The 19,447-nt window shown below is 45.9% G+C and overlaps 1 protein-coding gene across 5 annotated transcripts in view; it reads left to right on the forward strand.

The window, feature by feature from the left end:
• SGIP1 (SH3GL interacting endocytic adaptor 1) overlaps positions 1-19,447 on the forward strand; it is a 1,273,000-nt gene that overhangs the window by 674,446 nt on the left and 579,107 nt on the right. For 3 of the 5 annotated variants that reach the window (XM_086953766.1, XM_086953786.1, XM_086953779.1), the window contains exon 9: positions 741-829. In XM_086953766.1, the coding sequence (XP_086809892.1) occupies positions 741-829 (89 nt within the window). The remainder of the gene's footprint in view (positions 1-740; positions 830-19,447) is intronic. The other 2 variants (XM_086953772.1, XM_086953793.1) reach the window with 1 other exon arrangement.

Below are 19,447 nucleotides of genomic sequence, written 5' to 3' on the forward strand. Positions count from 1 at the left end.
CTTGTTCCATATCTGGAATCTCCATCACAGACAGTGTAGGAGTGAACAGAGGGCAGCTATGTTATGTTAAACTGCTGAAAGGATCACTCTGAAACCGTAACAAGTGTTTTATGGTAAATTTGAGTAGAGCAGGCAACAGTTCTGTGGTGTGCTGGACTCCTGAGAGTGGGACCTTTCTATAAATTGGTCTGATGCTAACATTAACAATAATATTTATATGTGAACATTCACCGAGTAATGTTTTTTCAGGCAAGTTGAAATGCCCTCTTATGTGCTTGTTTCAGTTATATATTCTTTGCTTTCTGAATTCCTGTTCTAAGCTAGAATTTTTGTTTTCCTCTTTTATTGCCCTGAGTAAATCCATCTGTTAGTAAGCCGCTTGAAATATGTTGAGATTTAAGAGCGAGATGCAACACATTTATAATTAGATCATTTTGAGCAATGGAGATTGAGTTAAAACCAGAATCACATCCCCAGTTTTATAATTGCAGGGTTAGCCAAAGTTTCAGATTTTTTTTTAAAGTTTTCGAAAGTGCTTTGAAAAAAATAATCTTAAATATCTCAAAAGTGCTTACAAATGTTTTATTTCAAGGCTGGTCCTTAAATATTAGCATAACTGCACATCTGAGCAATGGCACTCATTTTAACTTGGGTACCAATATAGAAATAAATGCACTGAAATATGGAAAAACATGGCTTTAATCTTATTTTGTTTACATTTCTATTTTTTAACTACTCAGCAGCAAAATTGCACCAGTTGAAAATATATCCCTTGAACCACTATTTGGACCACCACTGGAATCTGCCTTTGAAGAAGAAAAATCTGAAGGTACAATTAATATTTCTTTATTAATAATGAATACAGTTTGGCATGTCTAAACGAGGAAGATTTTGAGCTATCTGGTATCTAGGTAATTCCATCTGTGCTTGGTTAAAATAAACTTAGGGTAAATACTAAACTGGAGTAGTTTGCTCTGGGAGGGGCTGGGGGGGGGGGGTAGTCATTGTGTGTTGATTGATATTTAAAATGTCTTTGCTGTCATACCGGACAGTTTCAATTCTATTATGGACACCGAGGCAAGAGTTGTCCATTTCTTTTTAGTTCTGCTCCAGCACTTAAAGAGCATTGTAACACCTTATGGTTTAACATCTCTGATAGAAAACTAGCTTTCTCATAACACCTGGAAATTTTGAAACTCCACCAGTCACTTAACACAGTCCTGTCCAGCCCAGACCCTCATGCATCTTTCTGCTTCCGAAGAGCACATGTTGAACCTCCCATCGGGATAATACTCGTACTTCTGGTCTGACTCTGCTATACACTGTTCAAGAACAAATAAGATATAACATACCTTGGTATGGCAGCAAAAATTTTAAATGTTAATCATGAAAACAGCATTAAGACATGATACAGGGAGGAGCTTCGCTCGCAAACAAGATGGTCGCGTGAGCACAGGGTTCCCGAGACCCTCTCCACCTCCCGCATCTATCCTGAATTTTATCCTGACTACGACGACGGGTTATTGAAAACGCAACCCAGCTGATTTAATAGCTGCTTTCAAAAATCGATTTAGACCCCGGGAACCGAAACTACGATACTTTGAACTTTTGTGGCCTCCTCCATGGAACTGCCCGGGGCTCGAGTCACTGTGGTGCCCATGTGGTAGTTGAACAACAACGGCCTGCGGGGTCCTGCTCAAGACCTTGGAGTTAACTTTTGTTATCATTTTTGGTTCTTCTGCCTCTTCCTATCTCAACACCGCTCTGGCAGATCGGGAGCCGGACCCCGCAACTTCACCGTGAGCCAGCTGCCGAGTGTTCCTGGTCATGCGACATCCTGCTGTGACTCACACTTGGCGATCCCTGTGGGTGAATCGTGAGGAGTCATTTTTACCAGGTCTCAAAGGCCCCTTCGGGGCGCAACATCTAATATGGTGGCGCAAACCCGATAGCGAGAAACGGAAGACCAAGACCGTTCACCGAGGGGGTACTATTCAATCGAACATTATGGATCGCTATACCCATCCTAAAGGGTCCCCCGGTGGTGCGAGTAGGTCTCTGGAAGATGCGGGTGACAGCTCAGCCGCAGTTGATGATTTGACCCTGCGCGATGTCATGGGCGCCATTGCCAGCATGAAGACCTCCATTGGCCAACAATATGAGGCTCTGGCTCTGAAGCTTGACACAGTGGCAATCGATGTCAACTTGATCAGGGCAGACTTATCAAAGACAAACGATAAGGTCAAATCCCTAGATTTGATGACCTCCAGCCTCACGACCGATGTGTCCGATTTACAGACGGATGTCCGCAACCTACGAACCTCCAATGATCTTTTTGCCCGTCGGCTGGAGGATTTTGAAAGTCGGGCAAGACGCAATAACGTGCGTATCATTGGGGTCCCTGAAAAGCAGAAGAGTTAACCACAGATCTCCTTGTGGAAGACCTCATCTTAAATCATCTCGCCCCCAAAGGCTTGAGCAACTTTTTAGCGGTGGAACGTGCACACAGAGTGCCGGGTGGGAAGCCGAAGTCTGGTGCCCCTCCACGGCCTATAATCGCCAGAATATTCAACTTCAGAGATAGAGACGCTATCCTGCAGGCATCAAGGGTGGGTGGCCCCATGAAGTTTGAAAACACCACGGTGAGCTTCTACCCAGATTTTACCCAGTTCGTTCAGAAACAAAGGATGGGATTTCAGGGGGTGAAGCGGCGACTGAGAGACATGGGTATGAAATATGCAATGCTTTTTCCAACTCGGCTACGTGTTGAACATAATGATCAGACGTTCTTCTTTGACCGCCCGAGACAGTGAGTGACTGGCTTGATAAGTTGCCTACACAGCGTGATCGCTCGGAACATTCTGGAGGTGGCCCGTTGGAACAAGAATGAGAAGTGGTTGCTGGTTTCCGGACAGTGCACACAACTGGCAGCTGTGGTTTTATGACTTTTGTATTGGCGATACTTTATGGCGTTATACCCAGAGGTGGCGAGGGGAATGGGACTCTCCCTCCTCCGGGTTTCTTTTTGTAGACTAGTTTAATGTTAGGACGACAGGCACACTGCAAGTTGGGGTGGCTTTTGAGTCTAACGCAGGGGTGCAGGGTGGAGGGGTGTGTTTCGGGTATTTGTTGAGGGGTGGGGTGGTCTGGGTGTGTTTAATTTTGTTTCAAGGCAACGCATTATTTCGCATCATGATCTGCGTGTCGTGTTCGTTGTGGGGTGGATTCTGCACTTCCGGGATGGGGGGGGGGGGGTAGGGGGTTGAAGTTATTGTGTAGGAATGTTAACGGGTTGGGGGATAGGATCAAATGTGGAGTAGTGTTGCAGCTATTGAGACGCCTCTCCCCTGACGTCTTTTATTGCAAGAGACGCATCTGATCGGAAACACATGCCATGCTCTGAATCGGCGAGGATATCGTCTAATTGCACACTCTGGATTTACTACTGGATCTAGAGGGGTGGGTATCCTAGTTAGGAGTTCCCTCCCCCTGGAGTTAAACGACATAATCCTTGATGATAGAGGACGCTATGCTGCGCTCACTGGTAGGGGGGAGGGGAAGACTATCTCACTGCTTTCTGTGTATGTTCCACCTGGTCTGCAGACTATGACCTTCGCTGATTTGGGGAGAGTAGTGTTTGGGCTCCCTGAGGGCATTCTGGTGATGGTTGGAGATTTCAATTCTGTTGTTTCGGTAGGGAGGACTGCAACCCCCCCAGGGACCTCATGAGATCACAGTCTTGCTTGAGTGGCTTTTTGGAGACGCTGGGACTGGTAGATTGTTGGAGGCTGCTGCATCCGGGACAGGCGCAATACACCTTTCACTTTGGTGCACACGGTAGTCTCTCTAGGCTTGACTATGTCTTGATGCCAGCAGCGCAGGCCTCTTCCGTTAGGGAAGTCAGGCACCTGGCCAGGGGTATTTCGGATCACTCCCCACTGTGGCTTTTGATGGACACGAAGATGGGTTCTGAGGGTCGAGTGGCTCCGATCAATCCTTGGCATCTCCGTAACCCCAAAACCTGGACTAAGTTGGTTAAGTCTTTGGATCAATACTTTGCTGAAAATGTGGGGTCTGTGTCCTCTTCTGTTTCGCTCTGGGAGGCTTTTAAGACGGTCATCCGTGGTCAGGCACTATCGTTAATCGCTGGCGCCAAGAAAAGCAAAAATGAGGCGGTGGTCCGCCTTGAGACCGAAATAGCTGAGCTGGAAGGGGATTTGGAGTTGGGTATCACTTATGATAAAGTGCATGTCCTTAGTCTCAAACAACTTGAATATAGAGCCCTGGTAACGGACGCTGCTAGAGATATGAGTAGAGAGCAGCAGGGACGGCTGTATGATGTGGGAGACAAGGCTGGGAAGTTGATTGCTTGGTTGGACAGAAAGGAGAGGGCGAGTCGTGTGGTTCCTGTGGTTGAGAGAGCTGATGGAGTGCGTGTGACCGACCCGGTTGAGATTGTGGAGTGTTTCTCTGAACATTTTCGAAATATATATTCCCCAGTTTCTGACAGACCAGAGGAAGTCTCGCATCTGCTGTTAAGGGACATTGCGTTGCCTCGCCTGTCGGACCCAGATAGGGATCTGATGGACGCAGTATTTTCTGACGATGAGGTGGCACTTGCTATCCATTCCGTCCGTTCCGGAAAAGATATGGGGCTCCCCATCGAGCTTTATAAGCTGCGCCCTGACAAAATGGCGCCGTATCTTCGTGATATGTTCTTAGAATTGCGAGATATCGGGTCCCTTCCTCGTGATCAGCGTCTTGCGACCATCGTGGTGATTCCCAAGGAGGGGAAACCGCGGGATCGCTGCACATCCTATAGGCCTATATCGCTCCTGAATGCAGAGCTCAAGATCCTTGCAAAATTGTTGGCAAACTGATTGATAAAGGTGATCGGTGATCTGATTCATCCGGATCAGTCTGGTTTCATTCCGCATCGTAATACAGCATTGAACTTGCAGCGCCTGCATGGCCTCCTGGCAAGAGCGGCGTCACTGCGTGAACCGGCCATCTTGGTTTCCTTGGATGCTACGATGGCCTTTGATACAGTGGAATGGCCATATCTCTGGGCTGCTCTTGCACAGTTCGGTTTCATCGGCTGGGTAAAACTCCTGTATGAGGAACCACTGGCTCAGATTGTGGTGAATGGTCGAGTCTCTAAGTCCTTTGTCTTGGGGAGGGGCACGCGACAGGGGTGCCTGTTGTCCCCACTTCTTTTCGCCCTCGCATTGGAACCCTTGGCTGCCTGGCTGCGGTGGGAACCATCGCTTAAGGGTATTCAGTGGACCCCTGATTTTGAGGATTGAATATCACTCTATGCAGATGACATCCTGCTGTATCTTACGTCGCCTCAGAAGTCGTTGATAGTATTATTTGACGTTCTTAACTCGTTTAAGAGGATCTCCGGCCTTGTGATTAATTGGACTAAGTCCTGTCTTTATGTACTCTCGGGGGACACTCCCCCTTTGGCACGCGTCTGCCCCATACAGGTGACGCAGATGGGATTTAAATACCTGTGGGTCTTTATTTCATTAGACCCCGTAGTTCGTTACAAGCGTAATCTCCTTCCTCCACTCCAGCGGTTAAAATCTGACGTTGCGGCCTGGTGTGGTCTGCCATTGTCCCCCCTCGGGCGTGCAGCTCTTTTCAAAATGATGTCTTTACCAAGGTTTTTGTATGCGCTTCAGAACACTTTTAATGTCATTCCGGCGAGTTACTTCCGGGAGGTGAAGAGTCTGCAGAGGCGGTTGATATGGGGTGGACGTCCGCGTATCGCCTTTGCTAAGCTGACGCTTCCCTGGTAGGACGGCGGTATCGCACTCCCGGATATCAAGCAATACTACTGGGCCTCTCAGCTGGGAGTGATTCATCATGCAATGTACGGCCCCGCGTTAAACCCTGCGTTTGAGATGGATAAGTGGCAGCTGCCGGGTGGAGATTATAATAGGGCGCTTTACTCAAAATCTGTTGGAGGGAAACTTTCGGGACACACTAAGTTAGCAGTGCGAGTGTGGCAGTGTGCGAATGCGGCAATGGGGTGGACTGATCGACTGACCCGGGCGACTCCGCTCTATGTGTCTGAGAGACTGGGCAACTTGTGGAAGACGAAAGGCTTTGAGAAGTGGGATATGATCGGTATTTGTAAGATTAGTGATCTCTGGACCAAAGATAGGATTAAAACTTTTGAGGAGTTGAAGGTAGAATATGAACTTAGTGACATGGAGTTCTTCCGCTATGTACAGGTCCGCCATGCGTTGAGTTTGTTTTTTCCTGCCGGTGTTGCTATCCCAGAATCATCCCCACTCGAAGATCGGGTGCTTGACTGATACGTTCCAGATAGCACTATCTCTTTGATATACAACAATCGTACAGACCTGCTGGTGCACCTCAGAGAGGTTTGGACCAGTGACGGTTTAGAGCTGGATGATGAGGACTGGCAATCTGCGATATCCTCTCCCAAGGGGGTTGCGATTCCAGCCGTCTCCGACTTGTGCAACTTAAGATCCTGCATCGGATTTACGTGACTGGCCCTCGCCTGATTCGTATGTTATTCTGAGGATGGGTTATGTAAGCGTGGATGCGGCTTGACTGGTACTTTTCTCCACATAATTTGGGAGTGCCCGGAGGTGGTAGTGTTTTGGAATAGAGTGCATGCAGTAATGGAGGAAGTCACGGGTGTTCCACTGCTGCCCGAAGCCAGGTGTTGTTTGCTGAACGTTTGGGAACCGACTGATTATTATGTGGCGCAGACTCGGTGGGCGACCCTTGGAAATATGATCGCCAAGAGAGCTATAGCACAGTTTGGGGGTCTCAGAGACCGCCCACTATCTCGGCATGCAAGGAGAATATGGATTGGTGTATGTTTTGGGAGAAAACGGTGTATGTAGCGCGAGGCAGACCGAAGAAGTGGGGTAAAATTTGGGGACCGTGGAACTCGTACCGGGGTGATGTTTGCACACCTCCCCTCACCGATATTCCGGATGTAACTCTTTCCCCCTGACCCGACAATCCTAGTGCTGTCTAGTCCTAATGTGATATGATTGTTTCCCCCCTGCCCCCCCCCCCTGTTTCTGCACTGATGATTTGTATTAAATTGTAATGCGCCTTCCTTCCCCCCCCTTGAACACGTATCCAACTGTATTGCCTTCTATTGCCTTGTTTGTTTGTTTTCTTTATTGTCAATAACAAGAGTTACAAAAAAAAACATGATACAATGTGCCATCCTTATACCATTATGTATAGATAACTGTATTAAAAGATGAGCAAACAAAGAACTTATACTTATTGTGCTGTAGTTCCTCTTATGATGGGGAAAAAACCCAAAACAGATTGTTAATCTGATGCCGGGTTGGGGAGTGCTCTTCACCTCATTGAACTTGATACGATTGAAACTTTGTGTTATGAAGTCTAGGAAATGTTACATTTTATGTCAGGACCAAAAGCGTGGATTATACATGTGTAAAACTTTCCTAAAGCCAAGGAAGCTATCACCGCCACTGACTTAAAATAAAATTGTTTGAATGTGGTCTCAGAGGACCTGTCTGCAGCATTCATAATATCTTTTAATCTCCCACCCAGTGAAGGCCTTAGATGCCATAGCTCCTTTCACTGAAATAGGCCTGAACATTGATGTATCAATGCCTGCTTCGGCTATGGTCCAACGGACCCATCAAGCAATCATGGCTGAAGACTCTATTCAGTCTAGATGGAAGTCAAGAGATGAATAACACAACCTTGTTTCATTTGCACTATCATAGCCTTGTAAGCTTTCTAGCTTTGGTCCAGGCAAATGTTTTTTTGGAAGGTCAGATAGGAACTCTACTAAGTGTTGGATTAAGTTCTCCTGACAGTTACCCCATCAGAAGTGTAGCCTTGCTTGGTAAATACATTGTGTGAACTTCTAACACGGTTCTGTATAAACCAGGCAAAATAGCATTGTCAGCTTGACATAAATAATTTTTAGAACACAATATATGAAGGAAGAGAACTAGTCTAACTGCCCAGAGATAGGAGTATATGGGTCTGTAATTTAGATAGTCAAGATAGACTCATTCCCCAGCCATTTCACCTAGCATCTTATTCTATGATCAGATCGAAGATGTAACCAAAAACTCCTTGAATGTTTTAAGGCCTCCATGTGTTCGAGCCACCACCTAAGTTCCATTCTGACTTTCTCCAAGATGGGACCCAGATCTGAATATTTAGGAACCCTCCAAAAATGTAAAGCTGTCAGCCTCTGCAGGGCCTGATAATGGCGAAATCCTGGTGAAATAGCCTGAGAAGAGGAAAGACGTTCTAATATCCGGGCCAGGGCATGCAGTGAGATTCCGTAGATTAGCCTTGCGTAATTATCATCTTTTGTCGAGGGAGGCAAATGTTTGCTGCATGTAATGCCAAGAGAACCTCTGAAAGGTAATTCAGTGAGTCTAAAACCAGTGCAAACCTGTCTGCATTAATCGCAAACTCAGTCCGTGTAAATGTTGACCATGGTCACTAGATGAGACTTCAGCAGCTCTTGGCACAAACCCAGTAGAAGGTTTGTGTTAGAATAATTATCAGCATCAGGCCCCTTATGGTCAAAGTAGTTTGGTGAATTACCAGGTGCCTTGGGGCAGAAAAGTCCAAAGGGGAGAACTTTGAACTGTAAGATTTGGGCTCATCACTGGAATTGGAGTAACTTGTAATGAGGTTAGAATTGTGAGGTGTGTGTTCTTCACGCAAGTCTCTCGGTTCAATGATATTCTGCAATATCTGGATTCCCTCCATCTTGAAATGCCGGTACACTAACCACTTCTTGAATTCTGTGAGGTTTTTCATTGGACAAAGACCCGTGGCTTTCTTTTAGACCAGGAACAGATTGCTTAAGAACCTACAAGGATGTGATGTGGACGCATTGTGGCTCTATGTATTCCAGTTTGTTTACCTGTTTGTCTATGATGTCTGACTGCTGTTGGAAAAAGTCCAAAGGCATCTAAGTGGGGAATTGTTTCCTCCTGCTTCCATTTTTGCCTTACCCATCAGCTCACTTGGGGCTCCCATCAACAACTGGATTACAAAATTCTCTTGGTGTTGCAGATTGACTTCACTCATGAAGGTGGGTTTAGGGCAATTCGCATATGAGTTGGAGAGCCTCCACGAGGAACCCTTTTTGCCAGACATGTCAACAACCACAGGGGGATGGTCCCCTAGATGGACTATATGACCGTCTGTTCTTAAACTTCTTTGTAGAGGTTGTGGACATTTTGTTCTACAATAGGGATGTGAAGGGATTAGAGAGTAATTCAAGCCCAGGCATTAGTGATGATGATAAAAACAATGATCTCCGGTAGCCCAAACACCCTATATTTACTGGGCAAGATTCATCTGAAGGAGCCAATGGAAAGTGATCCAACAAGTGTAACAGTGGACCTCTGCTGGCCTTACACGCATTGGAGAGTGCTTGAAGTTTGGAAGTACCAATAACAAATGTCAGGCAGATCACATAAATCCTAGAATGCATTACAACTGATAACATAGGACTTCTCAGTTCATAGCACGGTACCACTTAAGGGTGCAGCATGGGACTGAACTTTGGGCCCCGCTCTGTAGAGAGTCTGTCTCTGGGCTGTGTCAGTCTGTGGTTCCGATCTCTGACATCAGCCTGGGGGCAACCAGTAAGCTGCATCTGTGCAGCACATGCAGAAGTGAAAGAGGGTAGAACTTGTGCTCCTCCTGGAAAGACTGCACCTCCTTGTATACAGTATTAAAGTTTGGGGTGAAGATTTGCTGAAGAATCAAAATTAACTTTGCTCAATGAAAAAAGAATAGCAAAAAAACACAGCATCCAGTCTAATGCAAAACAAGAACCTGCAAACCATTGCAATAACACAGTTGAGCGTGTCCAGTAACCCACAACTAAGAAACATCCTGGTACTTATCTGCCTAAGCCCAAAGAGGAAAATGGTTGATATTCCGTACTGGATATGATGGACTGCTCTTTGCTAATAGTTGTGCTCCAGGTGTTAAAAGAAAAATAGTTTTCTGACTGGGATATTAAGTAAAAGGTTTTGCGTGTATCTTTTAAGTGCTGAATGAATATAGGGAAGAAAAAAAAACTTCTTGCTTTCAGTTCTCACATTGTGTTCAAGTTAATAGAGCTTCTAATTCATTACTGTCTCTTCAGTTTGATAGAATGCGTGCTAATGTGACCCTTGGAAAACTTTTCAGAATATATTGTATTTGGATAGGTACGTGTATCTGGAGGGATGTCGCTTTAGTAGATGGATCCAGCATGATCTGCCAGACATGGCAATGGGTAGCTGCTGTTTGCCACTAGTTTATGCATTAAAGAAACAAAGTGGGGTAGGTCATGTTGGCTTCATAGGTGAATTTTAGTACATTAATTGATTGGAGGCTTCTCACGCATGCCTACAAAGCTCGCCACAACACCGTACCGGCATACCTCAACCACCACCACCTCTCCTTTTACACACTCACCAGAAATCTCCGCCCAGCTGACCCTGGCCACTGTCCCACAGATCCATAGGACCTCGGCCGGGGGAAGAGCCTTCTGCCACCTCACTGTGAAGACTTTGAATTCTCTACCTCTAGATCTCAGGCAATCACCTTCACTGCCTAAATTGGAAGGAGCTCAAGACTAAACTCTTCAACTAAACTGCAGACACCACCCTACCCCCAACTCCCCCATCAACCCCCGCCCCCTCCCAAGCGCCTTGAGACCCTAACGGTTCATTAGTTGTGGTTTATATTAATAGCCTGAGGGATTAAGACTGTGGAAGAGAGTTGGCGCCTAAAAGCGAGCAATATTGGTACCTGTATGGTGAGTGGAAAAAACAGAGGCAGTGAACCATAATGAAGGTGCTGATGATGCGGTAGGATGCATTGACAAGCAGCAAAGTAGGTAGCTTGTGACTATTCGATGCAGACAGATAAGCTGGGGTATGAGTGCATGGAAAGGGTAGAATGTACAAATCAAAACAAGCCATCCGTGTAAAAGTGGGACCCAGACAGTGAACAGTGTGACTACTTAAAACATTTGAAGGAGTGACCTGCTTTCTATTTTGCTCACTGAGGAATACAAGAAAGCCTGTGAGAGGTGAACACCCATGAAGGAATTCAAAAATGCCTTTATGGCAAACCTTGAAACACAAGAACTCACAAAGCACTGTGGAACCTGAGGAGAGTTGGAGCCATCACGAAACTTGAAAACCTTCCTACAAGATACTCCAATGAACTGCAAAACTATTTACCCATGGATTCTTGTATGGTCAGGCCCTGATTTTTCAGTCTCTCGCACTTTTCATATATGATCCATGTGGTGTGAAAATATAGGAATGGCATTCTGAAAGCATTTTTCAAAGCTATCCATATCCTTGAATGCGTGAAACATGGTTCTTTGAAAAGCAGACACTGCCAAGGCCAGGCCAAACAGCATCCTTTTTTATTGAAATAGGTTCTTGAAATAGGTTCTGTGGAGTATCATTAGACAGTTCAATCTGATGATACGCAGAATGCAAGTTCAACGATGAGAGCACCTAAGACCTCTCCAACATACATACCATCTAATTTATAATAGATGGTATAGTAGGGGATAATCATCTACAATGTTGGCATTCCTCTCTCTCTCAAGTCAGCACATAATCTTTGTCTGCCTTGAACACTAAAAGTATGGGAGACACCCACTCTGAGGACTCCATTTCCTCACTTATTCCTTCTTTTACTATATTATCCAGCATGTCTCTCAATTCCTACTTTAAATTTATCGGCATATCTCTCAACCTTTGCTTCACCCTGTGTGCGTACCCACTCAGCTTTTCTAACTTGTCAATAAAAACACTTAAAATTGTTCAGCCATACTAGTTCCATCAAGAACCTGAGCAACCAACATCCCAGGTTCCTTACTCCTGAGACTTAAAATTGTTCCCAGTTCCGCTCGTCTCTCCATCTCAACACATTTACTCCTTCAACAGCCGCATACAATTTGACGAGTACTTCTATCCCTTGAGCTCCAGTAGAACAGTCTCAAATCCAATCCAATCCTATCAATTGTTGACCCATCACAACTTTGTGCCAATATGTTAGTCCTTCAATTCATCAAGTAACAACAAACCTTAAAATATTTCCCCAAAATACTCTTTAGTAATGACTGTCCATAGACAACCAAAATTGGCCATAAGTTCTAGCTCTATCCCCAAAACCTCAACTTAGCATTTAGGTGGCGCCATCACTACACCACTCATGCCCTATCCTTAACAGACAAAACCACGGACTTCTTCCATCTGTCTTGTTTCATTCACATACATGCAATTTCTCTATAACCTCATTCAAATAAGACAATTTTCCTTTGGAAGGAGTATTAGTCGTAACAACTCTACATACCCACGTAAAATGCCCCATGCGACCACACTTTTTACACTCTTTCCCTACAGCAGGACAATGGAGAAAAAGATCAATATGACCTAGACTATCACACCTACAGTATACTGATCTCTCCACTTTTTACCGAACAAAGTGTTGCATTAATGCACACTTGTTCCATTCACACTGCACACATCTTCCGCATTAACAGAATTATTATCACTATTATGTACTGAAAGCATCCACTTTTCAGATTTCTCTAAAGCTTTTGCAATATTAATGGCATCCTTTAACTTTGAACCACAACTGTTCTTAAATCTTCTTGCTCCTCATGTACTATAATTTGGTCCCTTATTTCATCATCATTAGTTCCAAAGTTGCAATTCACAAAGGGAGCTCTTAACATAGTCGGAAATTCATCAAATGACTCTCCCTCTTTCTGTGCTCTGGTGTAAAATGTAAATGTACTAAAGGCAATGCTGGAAGAAGGTTAAAACGATACTCGTATCCTCAACAAACCCTCCTCTAATACATCAATGTACCCTGCCTATCCTGAGGTACCATGTAAGGTAACCTCCTGAGGACAGCTTGTCCTTTAGAGTCTAAACAGTGGAATAAAATGTTTTTCCTCCTGTCCGCATTCATTCTTTCTCCATCAATAGATTTTATAAATGTGATGAATTCCTCTATCCATTGCACCCAGGGAATGAGCTGATCTCCTTTAAATTGTTGGAATTTCACTGGTGGGTCAAACTTCATAGTACTAGTAATTGAAAAAAAGTCTAAAACAAAATGTCCCCACCCCCAAGTAAGTAGTTATAAAAAATAAGTGCTCACAGCGTTTCACAGGGAGTAACTCCTCCAGGATACTCGATAAAATCCGAAGAAGATTACTTTTGCGTTGATGAGGTGCTGAAAGGTCCAACAAAACTTGACGGCAATGATGGCGTCATGCTCAACTGCGCATGTGAGGGTTGCTAGGTTACACTCCCCCCCCCCCCCCCCCCCCCCCCCCCCCCCCCAGAACTTGTGAGACTCTACAGAGTGCGCGCACAGAACACTGGGGAGCAAAGTCAAATCCCACAGCGAGAGAAAATGCAAGTAAGTTGTGCGAAGAGGAGAAAGCATGAGTCAATAAGTGAGCGTGTGATATAGAAATCCTTGAACTGCACTCTCCAAATAAACTTGAGTGAGTAATCACAGTACCTGTAATACCAGTTGATCCTCCAAACCAGTGCACAGCAGATAAGTAGTTGATGTTTCCACATTGTAGATTCTTCACAAATGTACCTCAAAGTTGAACTTCTAAGATCCACATTTTCATCAGTGAGTAGCACTCCTGTGCTGCCCAATTTGTAGGAACTTCTCAAACACTTGTTACGACTTGTTAAAGGTAGTAATCCAGATGAGGTATATGTTCTTTAATGAGCAGCTTACACACAAACATCTGCTTAGATGCTCGGCTCCAGTCAAACGGTCAACTGAAGTTCCATATTCTATACAGTAGAATCTTTGTGGACATACAACCTTCAAGAGTAAACAATAGCCCTGACTTAACCCTTTTGCTGCTAGTCCTACCCCCCTGTGCTAAGCCTTTTTTGGGCTCTTTGGGGTAGTTCGCTTGGGCCTGTGTAACATTTTGTCCACGTAAGGTATCCACACCAAATTTGCGTCCTTTTCTTCCAGCATCATGTGGATTTTAAAGGTATCCAGGGTTTGTGGATTCCCCTGGAGTGAACCAAGAAATTAGCCAAAACACAGCAAAATTTATATTTTTGGGGAAAAAGTGCTGCAGAAGAAAGTGTTTGCTTTTTTACCTGCCGATGGTTTCAACAAAGAGTTGAAATCACAATCTTCCCGGCTTTCAGGGACAGGCAGACTTTTGTCAGAAAAGTAACATTTTTACACAGTTTTGGCATTTGACTGAGGCATAGCCTGTTTTGCTACTTTTTGTGCTTTCAACCTCCTTCCAGTTAGTGGTAGAAATGGGTGTGAAAGCAGTAACGGATCCTGGAAAGCTATACATTTTTGAAAAGTAGACAAAACTCTACATTCAGCAAGGGGTCATTTGTGTAGATCCTTCAAGGTTTTTTTTTTTATAGAAACTAATCTCTGAAAATCAGAAAAAATGAAAATAGGTTGTAATAAACAGCAATTTGTGCCAAAGTTCTAACCTGTAACCTCTTCTAAGTATGACAAATTTTTTAAAGAAATATACTGTTACATCTGCTGGACTCTTCTGGTTGTGGGGATATAAAGGACATGTAAGTTCACCAAGAACCAGAGGAACCCAGAGCCAATAATTGAGCGGCGTCTTTCATTGTTTTTTTGTTTTTTTAATAAATCTTTTTATTTAACAGTCTCAACATGAAGGTACAAATCACAGAATCATTTTGATTTACAGCAACATCAGGTAATACACAGTATTGCAACACAGTTCATTGAAATTCACTGGGAGGGAAAGTCCTCTTCAGCAGCATCACATGAGGGTAAACAAATATCCCCCCGATAATCGTTCCAGGGGGACCACACTTTAGACCGTTTGCGGGGACAGCCCTGAGCCACATAGACTGTCTTCTCCCTCAACATACACCAGTCTAGATCCCGTTCCCAAGCTACAACTGTGGGCCGATGTGGGGCTTCCCAGAGCTGTGCAATATTTCTCTTGGCAATCATGCATCAAGTGTAGCCCATTTCGTTGTGTAGCATTGAGGTTGGTAGGTTCCCCAGATATTTAGGAGACACATATGTGCTTCTGGTTGAAGGTCTACCCCAACTACTTCACTCATGATCGTATGAATATTGCGATAATATTCTTGGATTTGGTCACAATGCCATAAGATGTGTATAAATGTGCCTACTTGTGTGCATCCTCTCCTACAAGAACAGCCATGTGCATCAGTTGGGGACCGGTTATATAAGTTCTGTGAAGGATCTTTAGTTGCACCAGCCGAAGTCTTGCTTGTATAGCAACTATCTTTGGAGAGGAGACCGCTTCCTGCCAGGTTTCATCATTAATTGTATTCCGTCCTCCGTCCATTTGTCTCGTAACCTGAGAAGAGGGTTGTCAATGTTATTGATAAGCTTCCGATATGTTAGTGAAATGGCCCTATCCGGTAGATAGCCATCCAGTAGCCTGTCCTCCAGTGGGGAAATTTCTGGTACACCAGAGTCCTCGGGGATAGCTGCTTGCAGCGAGTGTCTTATTTGTAAGTAGCGATCGTATTCGGAATCTGCCATGGCATAGTGAGATTGCAGAGTGCCAAAGGGCTTTACCCCCTCCCCCCCCCCCCCCCTCCCCCCCTGCACACAAAAGGTCTTTGATATGGGAAATCCCTATCGGGTCCCATTTGTCAAATCCTTTTGAATTTCCCATGTATCCTAGTTTTTGTGAGTCCCACAAAGGTGTGGCCATCGTCAATTTGTTTTGCCAACCAATTGATTTAGTGGCCGAGTGCCAGATTTTGACTGTATGGGCTATAGGGTCCGGTGAGTGGATATTTATTTGGTGTTTAATATAGTGCTCTTGAAAAGGACCCGTTGGGCAATAGCCATCGGTCCATTAGGAATCCCGGATTGTCCGGGTGCCCATACGTACAGTGGTTGATTGCTGTAAGATGTGCGGCCCAGTAGTATTTTTTGATGTCAGGCTGCCCAATTCCTCCATCATACCAACCAAGTGTTCGTTTTTTCATCGCTATGCGTGACCTCCCTCCCCATAGCAGGTCTCTAAGGAGCCCTTCAACGTCTTTGAAATACGTGTTTGGGACAATATCAGCTGAGTTCTGAAGTGCATATAGAAAGCGAGGCAAAGACATTTTAAATAAGGCAGCTTTGCCCAACAGCGAGAGCGGGATGGACTTCCAGTGCATTATATCGCTGCAGTGGAGGGAGTAGATTACGGGCGTAGCGAATCGAAGGGTCTAAAGATACAAAAATACCCAGGTACTTGAAGCCTTCTGAGACCACTGGAATCTGGCAATTTCGAAACAAAGGGGGAGGAGTTCCCCAAAGGACATGGAGGAGCGATTTCTGCCAATTGATTTGAAACCCAGAGTACCTCCCAAAAGTATCCAATATATCAAAAGCTACTATTAGGGATCTCTTGGGGGATGCAAGATAAAGGAGAACATCATCAGCATATAAGGAGATCCAATCTTCCCACCACTCCGACCAGCGCATCATTACATCTTTACGGATCCATGCTGCAAGTGGTTCTAGGGCCAAAGCGAACAGCAAAGGAGAAAGGGGGCACCACTGACTGGTACCTCTACTAAGTTCAAAGGGTTCAGATTTCCTGTTATTTACCACTACCTGGGCCATTGGCGCACTATATAACAACCGTATCCAGCGGCAGAAATTTGGCCCAAAGCCCAGCTTGGCAAACACTGCAAATAGGTAGGGCCATTCCAATGTGTCGAAAGCCATGGTGGCATCAAGAGAGACCACAACGGCGTCTTCTCGTAACATCGGTACCCTGCCCAGGACTCCGTGTAGTCTGCGCAAATTGAGGGCCATGTTTCTTTTAGGCATAAACCCTGATTGGTCTGGATGATCTAGGTCGCCTATCACCTTGATCAGTCTATTGGCCAGCACCTTAGCCAGGATTTTGGGTTCAGCATTCAGAAGCGATATAGGCTGATAGGAGGTGTAGGAAGGTGGATACCTGACTATGGTTGCCCCCAACTTTTTGCCTAGTGTTTAGCTGGTTTTCGACTTAGTTGGCCTGGGATCCTGCTATTCAGGAGCCCAGGCTATCTGCTCTCTCTGTAAAATGGACTCCATGTACTGCAAGTACATACCAGATTGGATATTGGGTCACCCTTGTGAGTCCCTGTATAAGTGTACCATAGGTACCCAGGGCATAGGTGCACCCAAGGCCTACGAGGGGCTGCAGCATATATTATGCCACCCCTGGCTGGCCACCTAAATGGACACAACTGGCTGTTCACTCAGCTGGGGCAAGGTTGTGTAATCACCCCTTGCTTAGGTATAGTATTCCTATACCTACCTTATATATAGACACATAGTAACCTATAAGTCACTCCTATGGCAGGCCTTAACAATCCTGGAGGCAGAGTGCTTGGTTATGTGTGAGATGGTGCTCTAGCATGAGCTGAGCCTGTCTGCAGCTTTCGGAACCATTTCCTTATAGCTGTTCTATGGTATTGCCATACCATATACTCTTCAGTGCATAATAATCCTCGCGGTTAATGCTAACTTTGGTTTGGCTTTATCAAAACATGTCGTGTAAGGTGTCATACGCTTTAAAATACTACCCCCTCGCCAATTCTGGCGACGGGGGTAGCATTCCACCCTTCTAGAGGGAGAAGACATGTTAGTTCTGACTATCCCGGTTAAAGTTAACCAGAGCCCCAGCATCACAAAAGGGATGCTGCTGCCACAGACACAAGTCTGACCTCCTGCTGCTGGGAGTCCTTCCAGTCACTGAGGTTTGGACAATAGGTTTCCTGCTTGGGGAGGTGCTAGCACCACCCCAGACAGGAGGATGTGTATTGGGACAGGGAGGGCTGAATAGAATCAGACACTGCCTGGAGCACTCTAGGTGCTCCATGCATACCCCAGTTCAAACCGGTTGCTGGGGCACTCCAGCCCCAGCTCTGGCACAAAACTGCACAAAGGAAAGGGGGTGTAACCACCCCCCTTCCTGGTCCCACCCATAGGAGGGACCTAGTGACCAAACCAGCCCCATTTAGTTGTATAAAGGTAGGAGCTGACCCACGAGACTTTAGATTAATCCTGGAATCGACTGAAGTCAAAACTCTGGACCCTTCGACATTCATCCAAGCTGAAGACTGAAGAATCTCTCTTGTGGCCAAGGAGTGACCACCCTGGGAAACCAGGCACCATCCAGCAACTCGACGGCTTGCTTTGTCCCCGTTCCCACCGGAACCCGAGCACAGAGCCTGACAAGACCTCGACTCCCGGATCCCTCTGACCCCACTGCCCGACTCCAGCACAGCTGAACTCCGTGGAAGGCGTCTGGACCCGTGGAAGCAGGTAACTTGAAAAGTCGACAACTTGCTAACAGCGCAGTACCTGAGGCCTCTTCGAAGCTGTGCCCTGGGGACTGAGACACCCCGACACCGAGCTCCACCTGCACCGAAGACCAGCCCTCCACACTCCACGAGATCTGCGTGGGGCCCTTCTGCCTGTGTTCTGCTCGATACGATGTTCGGTTGCTGGCCAGTTGGCTAGTAGCCACTGGCGAAGATCCTTTTTGAAACTCCACCGCTGGTCTAGTTGCTCCAGACTGGCACTTGCTTCCCTGAAAAGGTGAAGTGCCTCAGACCCTCCTGGTCTGCACCAGAAGCTCCTTGTGTATCCTGCGTGGGTTGCCTTTGCTTAGGCTTGTTGGCTCTGATCTTGAAGCCGGCCCCTCCATCTATGAGATCCTTCGTGGGACAGCTCCTCTCAAGCACCTGGTCGTCCTTGACGCCTCCTGGTCCGCGTGGCTGCAACGACAAGCTTCACCCCAGCACCTGATTGCTCCTCGACGACGTCTGGTTCCTTCCCTGGTTCCACCCGGTCACTGGCTATTGACCTGGACTCTGTCCCCTCAGCTTTCAGGTCCTCTTAATCTTCGATCCACCCGGACATCTTCCTCCTGATCGCCTGTAGCATCTTTCTTCACAGGCTCCATAGACTTCAACGGCGAAACCCGACACATCTTCACACCTATGCACCCACTTCCTGTGGGTGAGGTAACGCCAGTACTTCTGTGCTCTCAAGGGTATTGACTAGCCATGTGTCTAGGTTTTTAGTTGTATCCTTCTAGCTACACCAGAAGTGTCCTGAATCTTCATTTACTTACCTTTTACGTTCCTGTTGACTTTCTATTGACTCTCGCGTGAGAGTACTGACTCTGGACGCGCCGCCTGTGGGCCTCCTACTCCTAACCTAAGGGTCAGATAGTGTAGCCCCAGCGATGCCCTAGGCCTCTTCCTTTCCCATGTTGTGGTTCTTATACCACTTACATAGTATATGGTTTGACGCGCCCCTAGGGCCTAACTGTAAATCGTGCTATTTAAAGTATTTCTAAGTGTAACTTGTTATGTGCTTTTGCCTC

The sequence above is a fragment of the Lissotriton vulgaris genome, chromosome 1_1, assembly GCF_964263255.1.
Source record: "Lissotriton vulgaris chromosome 1_1, aLisVul1.2, whole genome shotgun sequence".
In the NCBI taxonomy this organism is placed as follows: Eukaryota; Metazoa; Chordata; class Amphibia; order Caudata; family Salamandridae; genus Lissotriton; species Lissotriton vulgaris.